The sequence below is a fragment of the Protopterus annectens genome, chromosome 13.part0 (genome assembly GCF_019279795.1).
Source record: "Protopterus annectens isolate FY-2018-M chromosome 13.part0, PAN1.0, whole genome shotgun sequence".
NCBI classification, from domain to species: domain Eukaryota; kingdom Metazoa; phylum Chordata; order Ceratodontiformes; family Protopteridae; genus Protopterus; species Protopterus annectens.
In genome coordinates, this window is record NC_056747.1 from 342,527,908 (window position 1) to 342,542,561 (window position 14,654).

General features: G+C 40.2%; 1 protein-coding gene across 2 annotated transcripts in view; it reads right to left on the bottom strand.

Moving 5' to 3' along the window:
* The window catches only part of AMOT (angiomotin), a 1,515,905-nt gene that overhangs the window by 39,957 nt on the left and 1,461,294 nt on the right, over nt 1-14,654 (bottom strand). For both annotated transcript variants that reach the window (XM_044053958.1, XM_044053957.1), the window contains one exon: nt 12,945-13,169. In XM_044053958.1, the coding sequence (XP_043909893.1) occupies nt 12,945-13,169 (225 nt within the window). The remainder of the gene's footprint in view (nt 1-12,944; nt 13,170-14,654) is intronic.

Here is a 14,654-nt window from a genome sequence, read left to right on the forward strand (position 1 = left end):
TATATGCCAGTTAGGAGATGGCCCAAAACTGAGCCCTGTGGTAGGGTCTATAACAGCATATCGAATTCTGAAAACACTGAATGCAATGTCAATGAACTGAAATGTTCGAAATCTCAAAAGAGCGAACTGACAGAACATTGATTTCTTTCCCAGGGAAAGAAATTGGTGTTCCGTGCAAAAAAAAAAAATGTAATACTTTAAACAATGACAGAAGTAGGGGGCTTTGCCACCCACACACCCCAATGTAGGGGGGCTGTGCCCCCTACTTAAATATACCAACTCCGAGACCGCACCACAGTGGAGGTAGTAGCAAACACAGATGACGGCCTACCGATTTCTTTCCCTGGGAAAGAAATCGATGTTCCGTCAGTTCGCTCTTCTGACATTTCGAACATATCAGTACGATAAAATTAAATTCAGCATTTTCAATATTCGAAATGCTGATAGGAACCCCTGTGGTACATAACTTGTAACTGTTTTGCTTTCAAAAGTAGCACTTGCTACTCTAACTACACGGGTTCTGTCAGACCACCAGTTAGATATCCATCACACAATATAAGGACACCAAACACCAAAGACACCAAAGTTAGCTTTGGTACCAACAGGTTGAAAATCAAAGGCTCTGTCACTAAGGATGGCACTGAGAGGATCTGGGCTGATGCTGGGGGTGGGGTGGGGGAGCAGCATGTCCTGCTGAAGCTGAATAGTTTGTCCAAAAATTTTGACTGTTCAGTACTTATTGTTTTTCTTCACCATGCTATAGGACTATCAGAGGAATACAAGTTTGATCAAACACAATGTTTATTTTTTGTGGAGTGTAAATGGGTCAGACCATCAAAAGGTATAAGCATCGTATTACATGCCTGCTGCAATCTGCATATCTGCCATTATGCCTACTGTACGTAGGGTTACCTACATCTCTGAACAGAATAGCCTGATGTTTTTAGTCTCATGATCTTTGCAGTCATGAGTATACTGCACCACAGCCTACAGTGCAACCATGTGTTACTTACTGCTACCATATTCCCCAAGTTAATAGAAGAATCAAACACTGAACAGAAAAAAATGCAAGACAGTCACAGATTGTGCTGCATGATAAAACTGCAAACATGATAAACCATGATTAAACATACACAACAGCACATACACAATTCTCCTTCTAGCCACTAATCTAATACCATGTTTCTTTTCAAAAGAATAGCTATAACCTTACTTCCCTTATTGCACAGCTCCTGGATTTATTATTGTTGTTTTTCCTTTTACAACCTTATTATACTTTTTTATGTATAAAGCTATGTATAATTCTAGGGAGTACATTATTTTTTCTTATCCCTTGTATTCATTACATTGTTGTGACGGATCCACACAGTCTACCAGTTTTTTGCTATGCCTCGAGCCACATATCACTGTGTATGTTTAATTATTGCTAGATTGATTATTGCTAGTTCTTGATATGCCACTACATCACTATATGCTGCTAATACTGAAACAATACAATATGCTTAAGAGCAGGCCTTGCTCACTGATTACTGGTATTACTGAACTTTTGTTAACCCATAAGTTGTTTATCAGCTTAACAGATGTTTACCAGAATGTGGGGATTTCAAAGAGGAACTATATCACAGGGTTGTGAGCTAACTGTTCTCTGAAAAGGGAAGTAGGGCACAAGACCAGACATTACGAGGCTTGTTTACAACTTAGGAAATGATCTGTAATTTTCTAAAATATTCCATCGACTCATGATGAGCCTGTAATGTCAGATCTTTCTACAATATTCTGTCAACTCAAAAAAAGACTATAAAAGCTCAAAGGCTAAGATGAAAATCATCATCAGCATCCGGATTTGATCACAGCACCAGCCTGAACTGAGCTTAGAGACATTTCGCCAGTGTCGGCCTTGCCTTGACTGAACAGATAGCTGCACTGGATAGGATTTGAAGTTTCCCTATCAGTGGCAAAGATGATTCTGTTTATGCATATGCTTGTAAGTACATGATTTATTAGTTTGTTTGTTTATTTAGTATTAGCTCTACTGTACTTTTAGGGAAAGTTTTGCTTAATAAATTAATAAGTTAAGTTTGAGCCTTGGTGTTTTGTGTCATTTCTATCCCTGTATTAACCTCAGATTTTGAAGTAACGGACTGATACACTTGGCGTAGTCGGCAGGATCTGGGGTTTGCAGTAGAGATGTCACAACAACAACCAATGTTTTTTCCTTTAAAACACCTAGGTATAGGTAAGAAGGATGTTGCATTAAGCACCCCGAATAAGTTGGGTGTTGATGCTACTTTGACAGCATTATTTGGGAAGTGGGATCCTCTTGCTAAGGTATTGAGTCAAGTTTCTCCTCCTCCTTCTCCAAAACCCTTGCAGGAAAGACCTAAGGCAGATCCTGATAGCCTAGCTAGAGCTTTAGAAGGGTTAAAATTGGATGATAAGGGAAAAAGGTGAAGGAGGGGTAGGGCAGCCGGATGGCTGTTCTTTGAAGCAATTCAGGAATTAGACAGAGATGTAGGCTCACTAAAAGAAAAAGTTTCAGAATTAGAAGAGCGTGTAAAGAACTCACACACACACATAGATTAGATAGAGATGCCTTGGAGAAGGCAAACATGGCACTTGTTAAAGTAGGGGAGGAAGCTGAGCACTGGAAATCTAATTCAGTGACTTTAGCTACTCGGATAATACAACAGCGTAGACAACGAAATGGGAGAAAACAACGCCATCCACCCTCAAGGCCTCGGGTTCGTGCTTTGCTGTGTAAGGCAGAGTTTGATCCTGAGAAGTGGGAAGGTGATTTCCCCTCAACAGATGAGGGTGATAGTGATTTTGAAATAGTAAATTCTCCGTCAGTGGAGGCGCGCCCAGTTATTGAGAAGAAGGGACAGTGGACTGGAGGGGCAGCGCCACAACAATGGGTGGAGGTGCAGAGTTATACGCAAGCTGAATTATTGAATATAATCCAAATCTATAAGCAAAGGCCAGGGGAAACTGTTTTAGCGTGGTTTCTTCGGGTTTGGGACACAGGGGGAGAAGCGGTGTCTCTAAATGCTGAAGAGATGCACCAGTGTGCATGTCTGGTGTTTCACCCACGTCTAAAGCAAATAGTAAACAATATAGATCATGGTGATTCCCAGGTGAATACACTGGTGGTGTGGTTAGCCTCGGCTTTCCGTGCTACTTGGCCAGATGCTACAGCAGTAGCTGATGAACATAAGCCTTGGAAAACAATAGCAGAGGCCATACAGCAGTTAAGAGAAATGGCTATGTTGGCTGCCGTTTACTCAATGGAATTGAGGGATGGTGTATTGGTGCTTCCGAGAGGGCCAGATGCACAAATTATGACTAGTAATATGAGGAGCAAATTAATCACAAATGCACCACAGTGGTGGAAGGGGCAGCTGATGGCTGCCCTGGCAGGTGGTGTAGGTCAGCAGATATGGGACGTAATAGCCACTCTAAATCAAATGGCAGAATTAGTGGAAGAAAAGAACAGAGAAGAGCTAGAAAGGCAAATGCGGAGAAATCAAAAGATAAATCTGGAGAAAAGGTTACGAGAAAGCAAATGTTTCTGGATCTGTTGAGGTGGGGGGTTGGAGCTATGGAAATAGATGGGATAGCTACTGAAGAATTATATAAAAGTGGAAGCAGAAACAAAAAGAAAAAGGTTCAAGTTCTGAAAGTAAAAAGCAAACCCCTACAAAAAGTCCAACCAGGAGTACCACTGAAGGGAAGGTAGGATGGAATCAATTATATCCTGACATCCCTACTGATGAGGAGCTAGCACAGTGGCAAAAGGTGGAATTTAATGACAAGAGAGACTGGGGAGGAAAGGAATGGAGAACCCCTCGAAAAACAGAGACAAATTGACTAGTAGGCAGGTCCCCATTAGCTAGGGGTACAGTAAGAGCAATTACACCTGGGGACCGACGCCTACGCACTCTTACCATTTTTGGAAGGGAGGGCCACAACATGTGATGGCTCTGGTAGACACAGGATCAGAAGTAACCATTTTTGCAGGCAACCCCCGTAGATTTCGTGGACAATATGTAGAAATTGATGGTTATGGAGGGCAAAGACACTAGGTACCAAAACCAAGATTAAGATAGCTTTTGGGGATGGTATTCCTATTTACACTGAAGCAGTGATAGCTCCAGTACCTGAACACATTTTAGGAATAGATGTGTTAAAGGGTAGAACTTTGGAAACCACTGTAGGGCCATTTAGGTTTGGAGTGCGGCATTGTTCAGTCAACGCAGTTAAGGCTGTAGTTCGAGGCAATGCTAAGTGGGAACCGCTTTGTATCCCCACGCCTAAAACAATAGTGAACATCAAACAATATCGTATCCCAGGTGGGCACGCTGAAATTACTGAGACGATCCAAGAACTGCTTCGGGTTGGCATACTTGAGCCAACAGTGAGTCCATTCAACAGTCCGTTGTGGCCAGTAAGGAAACCTGATGGATCATGGCGAATGACTGTAGATTATCGAGGTCTGAACAAGGTGGCCCCACCCTTAGCGGCAGCTGTTCCAGACATTGTTACGATCGTGGAAAGATTGTCTTCCTCTGCTGGACCATATCATGCAGTTTTGGACTTGGCAAATGCCTTCTTCTCCATTCCGATAGCAGAAGAAAGCAGAGCCCAGTTTGCTTTTACCTGGGAGGGGAGGCAGTATACCTTCCAAGTGTTACCTCAAGGATATCTGCACAGCCCTACCCTGTGTCATGGACTAGTGGCTAGAGACCTAGCCAAGTTACAGCTGGACAAAGTGACTATTTTTCATTACATTGATGACATAATGATTACTGGAGAAAAATCTGAGGTGGAGACCGCATTAAAGACTGTAGTGCAGCACCTTCAGAACAGAGGGTGGGCTATAAATGAGAATAAAACACAACAAGGGACATCGGTAAAATTCCTTGGTATGATTTGGAACGGAGCGAAAAGGGAAATTCCTGCAGCAGCACTGGAGAGTATCCAGAAAATTGCAGTCCCGAAAACGAAACAGCAGGCACAGGCCTTTTGGGAGCAATGGGCTTTTGGAGAGCATTTGTACCTCATCTTGGACTGATTTTGCACCCATTCACTATGTAACTAGGAAAAATGTGACTTTCAATGGGGTCCCAAGCAACAAACGGCTTTTGAAGAAGCAAAAAAGGCTCTACAGCAGAGCGTGGGGCTGGGCCCGGTTGATCCACAACAACCTTTTGTCCTTGAAGTAACAGTTGCCAATAATGTTATGTCTTGGGGGCTGTGGCAGAAGGATGACACTGGGAAAAAGAGACCCTTGGGATTTTGGTCCAAATCCCTAACTGGAGCGCAGGTGAGATACAGCCCCCTTGAGGAGCATGTACTGGCGGTGTACACAGCACTGATTCATGTGGAAGGAATAACCAAACAACAAACAGTGACAGTTAAAATAGACTACCCAATCCAGGGGTGGTTACGAGACAATACCTTAATGAAAACCCTGATAGCACAATCTTCGACTGTACAGAAGTGGAAGTGGTATTTACAGGAAAGGGCCAACATCATGCCTGGAGTGTCTCAGGTACAACAACAGTTGGCTGGACTGGTAATTCTGGATGATGCCGATGCGATAGAACAACAGCGACATGAGCTTCCACAGTCTCCAATAACTGAAGCATTACCATTTGATAATTTAGATGCAGAAAAACAAAAATTTGCATGGTTTACTGATGGTTCTGCCAAAATTGGATCAAATGGTAGGACCTGGACTGCGGTGGCTTATTGCCCACGAACAGAAACTGTGTTATCTGACGAAGGTACTGCCGGTTCAAATAATCAGGCAGAATTACGAGCTGTTGCCCTGGTCATCGATTGTTTATCACCGGAGGACGAAGCATACATCTATACTGACAGCTGGGCAGTTTATAAAGGACTGACGACCTGGTTACCTGCCTGGCAGCAACAGGATTGGAAGATCCATGGCAGACCTCTGTGGGGAGGTTCAGAAGATTGGCAATGGATTTGGGAAAAAGCTCAACAATGCAAAATCAGTGTTGGACATGTAGATGCCCATGCATCACTTGTAACAAATGAAAGGAGGCATAACCAGCAGGTAGATAAGATGGCCGCGGTGCGTGTTACTGAAGAGAAAGCCGAAAGTGCCAGTATGGCAAGATGGGCCCATGATCGGAGTGGACATTTGGGAAGAGATGCGACAATAGAATGGGCCTGGAGGCATGGTATGCAGTTGAATAAGGAGATAACTACGGATGTTATAAAGCAGTGTGAAATTTGTCAAAGAAATAAACAGAAGCAACTGCAAGCAGAAGCATGCGGACACATTCACAGAGGCAGCCGCCCAGCACAAATCTGGCAAATAGACTTTATTGGTCCTCTACCACTGGATCAAAATCAGCAATACTGCCTGACAATGGTGGACACATTCAGGATTATTAATGGTGTCCCCATGCAAAAAGGCAAACCAGCAAGCAGTGTTAAAAGGATTGAATAAATTATGCGTGACATATGGGATTCCCACTGAAATCCAAAGTGACCAAGGCAGTCACTTTACTGGAGCAGAGGTTCAAGAATGGGCAAAGGAAAATGGAGTTTGATGGGTATTGCATATCCCATATCATCCCCAAGCTGCTGGTTTAATTGAAAGGTATAATGGGCTCCTTAAAGAACAAATTCGAAAGAACACGAATGATGGAACATTGCGAGGCTGGGCAAAGGTACTAGAATTAGCTGTGAGTCAGCTGAATAACAGACCCCGAAAGCATCAAGGAACTCCCTTGCAAATGCATATGAATGACATTCGATCCAACTGCTGTGTTTTGAAAATAGAAAAGTGGAATCCGAATGCCATATACCCTCTTCTGACAAATACTGATCAAACTCGATTCTGGCTATGTGCATTGACTGAACAAAGGGTGCCAGCACAAAACATGGCATTAGTTGAGACAGGCTGGAAACTCTTTCTCCCAGAAAATTGGCACTGGGGGCAAAAAGGGCTATTAGGTGAAAGTTGGGAGGTTTTTACATTATGGGAGCCAGAACGAGAAGTGATAGTGAAGGCTATCAATTTAGATAACAAGACACAAATGATTCAGAAAGGACAACCTTTAGTAGAAATTTGTATGCATCAAGATGCTGTTATTCTACTACAAGACTGTGATATTAAACCAAGCAAATGGCTGGGACTGAAAGTTATAGTGACCACACCCAATCAGCCTAATGAACATGGGACAGTAATTTGTGATGGACCTGGTGATACTGTTTTAGTATTACTTGATTCTGCTAAACAACCATTGTACTTTCCTCTCCATAGATTATTGCCACTGTTTGGGAAGGAGCCAACCTTTTCCGACGACAACACTTAGATGGGCCATACAACTGTCTTGATCCTGTCCCTCTATTCGAAGGGGAAGATGTTGCAAATTTGACAGCTGACTGTGACTTTTATTGGAAATTGGGAGACCATTTATATGCAGTGACACCGAAGCCTGCCTTAACTTGGAGCATCACTCAGACGGAAAACATTACAACTGTGTGTAGACTGAACTGTGATAGACATCCTGAAAAATGTGTTTCCAACCCTTTCGGAGGTTTGTACCAGAGGCTAAACGAGTCGGGATTTTCTTTAGCTAAGTCCCCATTAGATTCCTCCTGCATAGCTGAATTTCAAAGGGAAAATGACACCGCGGAAACCCTATCTCCGGATTTGGAGATATATGCCATGGACAATGTTCGACTGTATTTAATGGTTTGGGACATGTGGTAAGATATACCAGAGGATGTAAAACTGTAAGTAGCGCTAGAATTATACAACGTATTAAAATGATAGTTAACATGTCAGCAGTGGATATTACCGCCAGGTATCCACATTGTAAAATTGCACAATTATGGCCAGTTGATTCTTTGCATATCAAATACAAACATTACAAATATAGAAGAAATAAACGCGATGTTACAGGTATTCTTGGTACTGCACTAGGTGCAGTCGGAACAGGACTGGATTCCTAAACAGTGTAGATATAGATACCCTACGTAGCAAATTGAGCCGTTTGGGCACTGACCTAAATATGGTCTTTAAGCTACTAGCAGACCATGATCCCGAGTTGGGACAAAGAACTGTAGACGGTATTTTAACTCAAACTGTCTTGTGGAGGTGGATTGAACATACAAATACATATACAGAACAGATTTTAGATAACCTCACAGCAGAAGTAAATCAGACTTTTTGTATTTTATCTCAGTTGGCTGCCAACCAGCAATATTTGCAATTCACTCAAACTTGGGGGGCTAAAAAGGCAGCCCATTGGCAAAAGGAACTGCAACTGTATTAGTGGTTAAAGCCAATAGATTTTACATGTGAAAATAAGTCTTGTATACTGATTTTTGACTATCTTGCTAGTAAAAAAGGAACAAAGCAGGTCTGTCCATTTGTTACATTGCCCTTGCAATTTGGAAATAATTGGTGGGTACCTCAAATTGAATCTACTTTAATTGATTATAATGATGTACCCATTGATGTGACAAGTTGTGAAACCTGGCCCCAGGGGAGGGTATGCATGATGGTGAAGAGGAAGCCTCACCCATGCTTACATAATGGAACTGGGGAATGTACCTGGCACAGGTATGTAGTAAATGGTACAGACATCTACCAGCTAAATGATACCACTGTTTGTGTGATATCCTCCTGTAAATTAGCCTGGAGTGATGGAATGATCACAACTAGTGGAGCATACTGTAAAAGTAATATCCATGCAATTATTGATTTTTGTACTGGAGAATTGATTAGACTGACTAGATGGATGGACGCCACATTTAATGCTAGCATAGAACCATTACATACTTTTAAGTGGCCATCTCTAGTCCACCCGGACTTTCAACAGATTAAGCAGGAAGGACAAACAGTGTTGCAACTGTTAAATAAAACACTAAATGATGCGCATCAAACAGTGATTAAAATGATTAAGGATAAAGGTACCATTGTAAAAATTCCAAATGAAATACAGGATATAACTGTTTCGCATTGGTATGATGTTTTTATGTGGTCATCTAAGGCTTCAGTGTGGTTTAATTTGTTATTGCATCCTTTACTTTTGACCACAATAATCTCTGTGTTATTTTGCATAATATCATGCTGCATTTATTGTAAGGTGATGAGAAGGTACAAACTGATGTTGTCAGTTTTAACCATTATAAGGGATACACAGCGTACGTTGCTCGATGCAAGGGGTGGCCTGTGACGGATCCACACAGTCTACCAGTTTTTTGCTATGCCTCGAGCCACATATCACTGTGTATGTTTAATTATTGCTAGATTGATTATTGCTAGTTCTTGATATGCCACTACATCACTATATGCTGCTAATACTGAAACAATACAATATGCTTAAGAGCAGGCCTTGCTCACTGATTACTGGTTTAACTGAACTTTTGTTAACCCATAAGTTGTTTATCAGCTTAACAGATGTTTACCAGAATGTGGGGATTTCAAAGAGGAACTATATCACAAGGTTGTGAGCTAACTGTTCTCTGAAAAAGGGAAGTAGGGCACAAGACCAGACATTACGAGGCTTGTTTACAACTTAGGAAATGATCTGTAATTTTCTAAAATATTCCATCAACTCATGATGAGCCTGTAATGTCAGATTTTCTACAATATTCTGTCAACTCAAAAAAAGACTATAAAAGCTCAAAGGCTAAGATGAAAATCATCATCAGCATCCGGATTTGATCACAGCACCAGCCTGAACTGAGCTTAGAGACATTTCGCCAGTGTCGGCCTTGCCTTGACTGAACAGATAGCTGCACTGGATAGGATTTGAAGTTTCCCTATCAGTGGCAAAGATGATTCTGTTTATGCATATGCTTGTAAGTACATGATTTATTAGTTTGTTTGTTTATTTAGTATTAGCTCTACTGTACTTTTAGGGAAAGTTTTGCTTAATAAATTAATAAGTTAAGTTTGAGCCTTGGTGTTTTGTGTCATTTCTATCCCTGTATTAACCTCAGATTTTGAAGTAACGGACTGATACAATTGTTTTGCTCTGTATTACTATAAACTTGTTTCTACTTGTATGTCTGTTTGGAGCTTTTCCCCTCAGGTCTCCACTGAAAAAGGGTAAAGTCTTATCCAGCTGGACCAACCCGGTTAACAAATGCGACATAAATAAATAAATAAAGTAGTGTCCTAGCTGCTTATCCAGAGACAAAGAAGTTCAGATGAAGCTGTACTGAAACAAATGCAGGGCCATCACCAATTTCTGGTCTTTTTTCAAATGTGTGCCAAACACCAGACCACAGGATGCCAAAAAAAAAAATTACATACCATGCTGACAGTCAGTGAAATGAAATCTACTGTATTCTGGTTAATACTTCCTAAAAAGCCAAAGTTGAATTCCAGGCACAGGAGATAAAATTTGGCAGTTCAACATCAAATGTGTTACCAAACCAGTAACAGATTAATACATAAAATGAAACACAGCAATCCAGAGAAAACTTTCAGTGTTCAAAGGGAAGTGATAGAAGGTGCTACCACTAGGGTGGCATAATAGACTGAACAATCTCCGCCTGCTCTGAGCACACAACTGTGCTATGGTCTACTGCCCAGTTGTGCCTGCCATTCTTTATTTTTAGGTAAAACAAACTATACAACCAAAGGCTGAATACAGGCTCCACTTAATATTATGCACTAAAACCTGTTCTTGCCTTTGAAACACAAACTGGTTTGCAGTGGTTTGTGAACATACCTCCTTATAGAAATAAGCAGTTGGCACCATTATGAAACAGACTGCCCTAGCAGCATGTGCTCTGATGAGTACATGAAAAGTTTGCTCACAGACTCAGACCCAAAATAATGTACTCTGATGGGTCCAGGAAGAGCTTTACTCACAGTGTCAGCCCAATTCAAATGGTAAGTCAGTTTAAAACAGCCAATTCTCCTAACAGCCCCACCCCCAAAAAACTTATTAGGATCAAAGAAAAAAATACTATTCCTTATGCCTGTCCTTGGACGTGTAAAGCTAGTCCATAAAGCATGATAATCACAAGACCTAAAGAATAATGGAGAGGACTGTACACAAAAACACCTCTTATTCTTATGGAAAATGTTTAAAGTAAGGAATACATCAGTGCTTGCAGTTATGACACCTTCCAGCATAACTAACTGCTATAAGAAGGGTTACTCCACAGGTAATAAATGGACTTTATTAATATTTATAAATATTGTATTATGGCAGGAACTCCAAGGCTCGAAAACACTTGTAGAAACTCCACTTTATTCACCAAATAACAGAAAATAAAACAGATTGAAAACAGGTTTAAGCGCTTTCATCTCGAAGTGAGACTTCATCAGAAACAGTGCTTTAAAACCAAAGACTCATTTAAATATCAAATGTAATTAAACAATTAATGAGGTCACCATAAAAAATGCTTTTCTTAAAGATATGCACGTTTGATCCTGGTTCCACTTCTCATTTGTGAAATACCTTCAACTAATTCACTATCACCTAGAAGCGGAAGGTATTTTGTCCCCCACCCATTGTAGATTTCTTCCAGTATGGAATCCACTAAATCTTTTGGATAGCTACGTTCCAAAAACATTTTTCTCAAGGAATTCAATTCTACTTTTAGGTCTTCCTTTTTTGAAGTCATACGCGCAAGTCTAATAGCTTGTCCTTTGACAATGCCTACTTTTTGTGTAAAAGGATGACTACTCTGAAAATGTAAATAGGCATTACAAAATGTCTTTTTCCTGTAGACTTGTGACTTGAACTGTTTTCTTTGTAAATCCTTAGAAATAAGTGTATCCAAAAAGTTTATACTGCTAGAATCAAAATGGAAAGTAAAAGACAAAAAACTAGTACTGTTGTTGATATAATCTATAAATTTTAACATTTCATCTACAGTACCCCCCATAAAATAAAAATGTCATCTAGGTATCTAAGATATGTAAGTATGTTAGACATATATTGACTTTTTTATTTTCTGTTATTTGGTGAATAAAGTGGAGTTTCTACAAGTGTTTTCGAGCCTTGGAGTTCCTGCCATAATACAATATTTACGGATTTTGTCAGTTGACTTCTGCTGCTTTATTAATATTTATAATATTAATAATAACACAGGAAAAAGAATACAACTAATCCAAGACTGAAACCTGCACGATAACAAAAGTCAGGTGATGTGAAAAAGTTGACATTATTTTACAGTAATATATTAATACAATTCTAAGTTTCAGTTTAATCAAGACAGACATTCAGATTAACCCACACAGTTGGCAAAGGTGAAGTTTGACAAATACCAAGTACTGTGGGTACACACCACGGAGCCGAAGAGAGTTCCATTTCATGTGGTAAGAGGCGAATATACAAGTGTGCTTGGGTTATTTACCCATTTGTTCTGATGAATTCTTGTACTTAAAATATGAAAGCGCTTAACCTTGTAATTTGTTGTTTTCATACTGTGTTATACTAATAAATTTAGTTTTGGTGGACTGGCTCCATGGTGTGTGCCTGCAGTCCATGATAAATGTAGTACTTTTCTGCAAGCAGGAAGTTATTTGTGAAAAGGAGAAGTTTTCCCATCTACAAGATGAAACACTGCAGTTCTCCAATCCTATGAACAGAGTCCCTGTGGTTTCTTCCATTTCCTAGTTGTACATTCCTATTAGATTTCAACAGAAGCCAAAGTACAGCAAGTCGATTTTTAGAAATAAAGAATGGGAATGGGCAACAATTCTTTACAGAAAGCAACACTGACTGACTACATTTGTTGCTGGCATGCTTACTTGAAAACTAAATGAATAGCTGCACAACAGTCTGTTTACTGAATGCAAATTTACCAATTCATTTATGAATATTCAAATCATGAGATGCAAAGAACAGTAAGTACTGGAACAGTGTAGCAAAAAGTAAAAGCTTTGGCTATTAACATTACATACACAGAAACACTTTTCTAGAAAATACCTGCTCTGTCCATCCCATATGCAGGACTGCTGCTGATAAGTCTTCCAGGAACTGGTGACACTGCAAGAGAAGAGACTTTGCTCTGTTCTGTGCCTCGGTCTGTCTGAGTGCTACTATCTCGACTACCAGTCTTTGAATGTCCAGATAGCAATGGGGTTGAAGGGAGGACTGGCGAAGGGGACGATGAGACAGATTCTGCACGGTACTCTGTACTTAGCAAAACACCTATAATCAAATAGAAACCAAATGAAGTATGAAAAACAGTCATATCGCCAAAAAACATTTATTTATACCTGTATACTGTAACAGAGAAAAATATTTTGTTTAGATGAAGCAAAATGCCAGCTGCTTTGATGGCAAAGTTATTATATTTTAACCAGTGACAGAAAATCTATTTTGAAATGTTTTCTTCATTAGGAAAAATACTGAAAGTCTCAGACCCTCACAGAATACTAGTTTCATGTTTATCCTTACATATACAATAATTATCTCTAACAAAACAAAATTTTGCTACACATCTGTGTGGGCAGTGTATATGTATACATACGTGTGTGTGTGTGTGTGTGTGTGTGTGTGTGTGTGTGTGTGTGTGTGTGGTATGTATTTATTATCCTGCCAACAACAACAGTAGCAACATCTTCTGTCTTGGCAGAATTCATACAAGAGGAGGAGTAGCTATACTCTATAACAGCAAACTACAATTTTCCCCTCAAAGTCTCTCTTCTCAAATTTCAGCCTGCAGAACTCTTAATAGCAAACTGCAAACGTAATGCCCATAAAACAATTCAGTTGCTGCAATCGACATTCCACCTGGACATATTGTTTTACTTGAACAAATACTTTCCTGGTTTACTAATTCCATAGTTAACGAAACACTAACACTAGGTGATGTTAACACTGACTGGCACTCCCTCACACTAACCTCCTCAAACTCTTCCATAGATTTCCATGGCTTCATTCAATGCATCACAACCTCAGCTCGTCAAAGTAAACCTTCTAACACTGACACTACTGAAGACTGGATCCTAGTCTTTAATCCAAACCTTTATCACAAATCCCAAATCTCTACCGGATTCCTGAAATGACCACTCTCCCATATGCATCAAAAGATATACCCTACAACACTGTAAACTACACAAATACCATTGTTCCCTCTAACTTTAAGCCAGACACTTTCAATAATACATGCTCCTCCATTAACTGGTCTTTCCTGCACCGCCTTCCACTGGATGAAGCAGTGCTTAAATTCAACACCATATTCCTTGACACACAAGTCCCTAGCTCCCTCTATGAAAGTTAGAATAAAATCTAATTCTGCACCATGGCTATATCCATGACCACCATCTCTCTAATGCTGGAAAGAGACAAGGCCTGGAAATGCTGGGTAAAATTCAAAACTCAGACTTACCTTCAAAGGTACAAACATCTTTGTAACCACACTAAAAAGCAAGTAATTACTGACAAGAAAAACTACCAAAAACCCTTATGAAGTTACCACAAAAATCCCAAATAATTCTGGCCTACTGTTAATAAAATTCTCTATCCTGATACCCATAGTTCATCTAACCTCTGTCCTGACAACACTAGCCTGGAAACTGACAACATTCTTAACTCCTACTTCATTCACTCAATCGCTAAATAAATAAACATCAACACCAATAACCCCCCCCACACACACACACCCACACGCCCTCATCAACTCAACAAGTA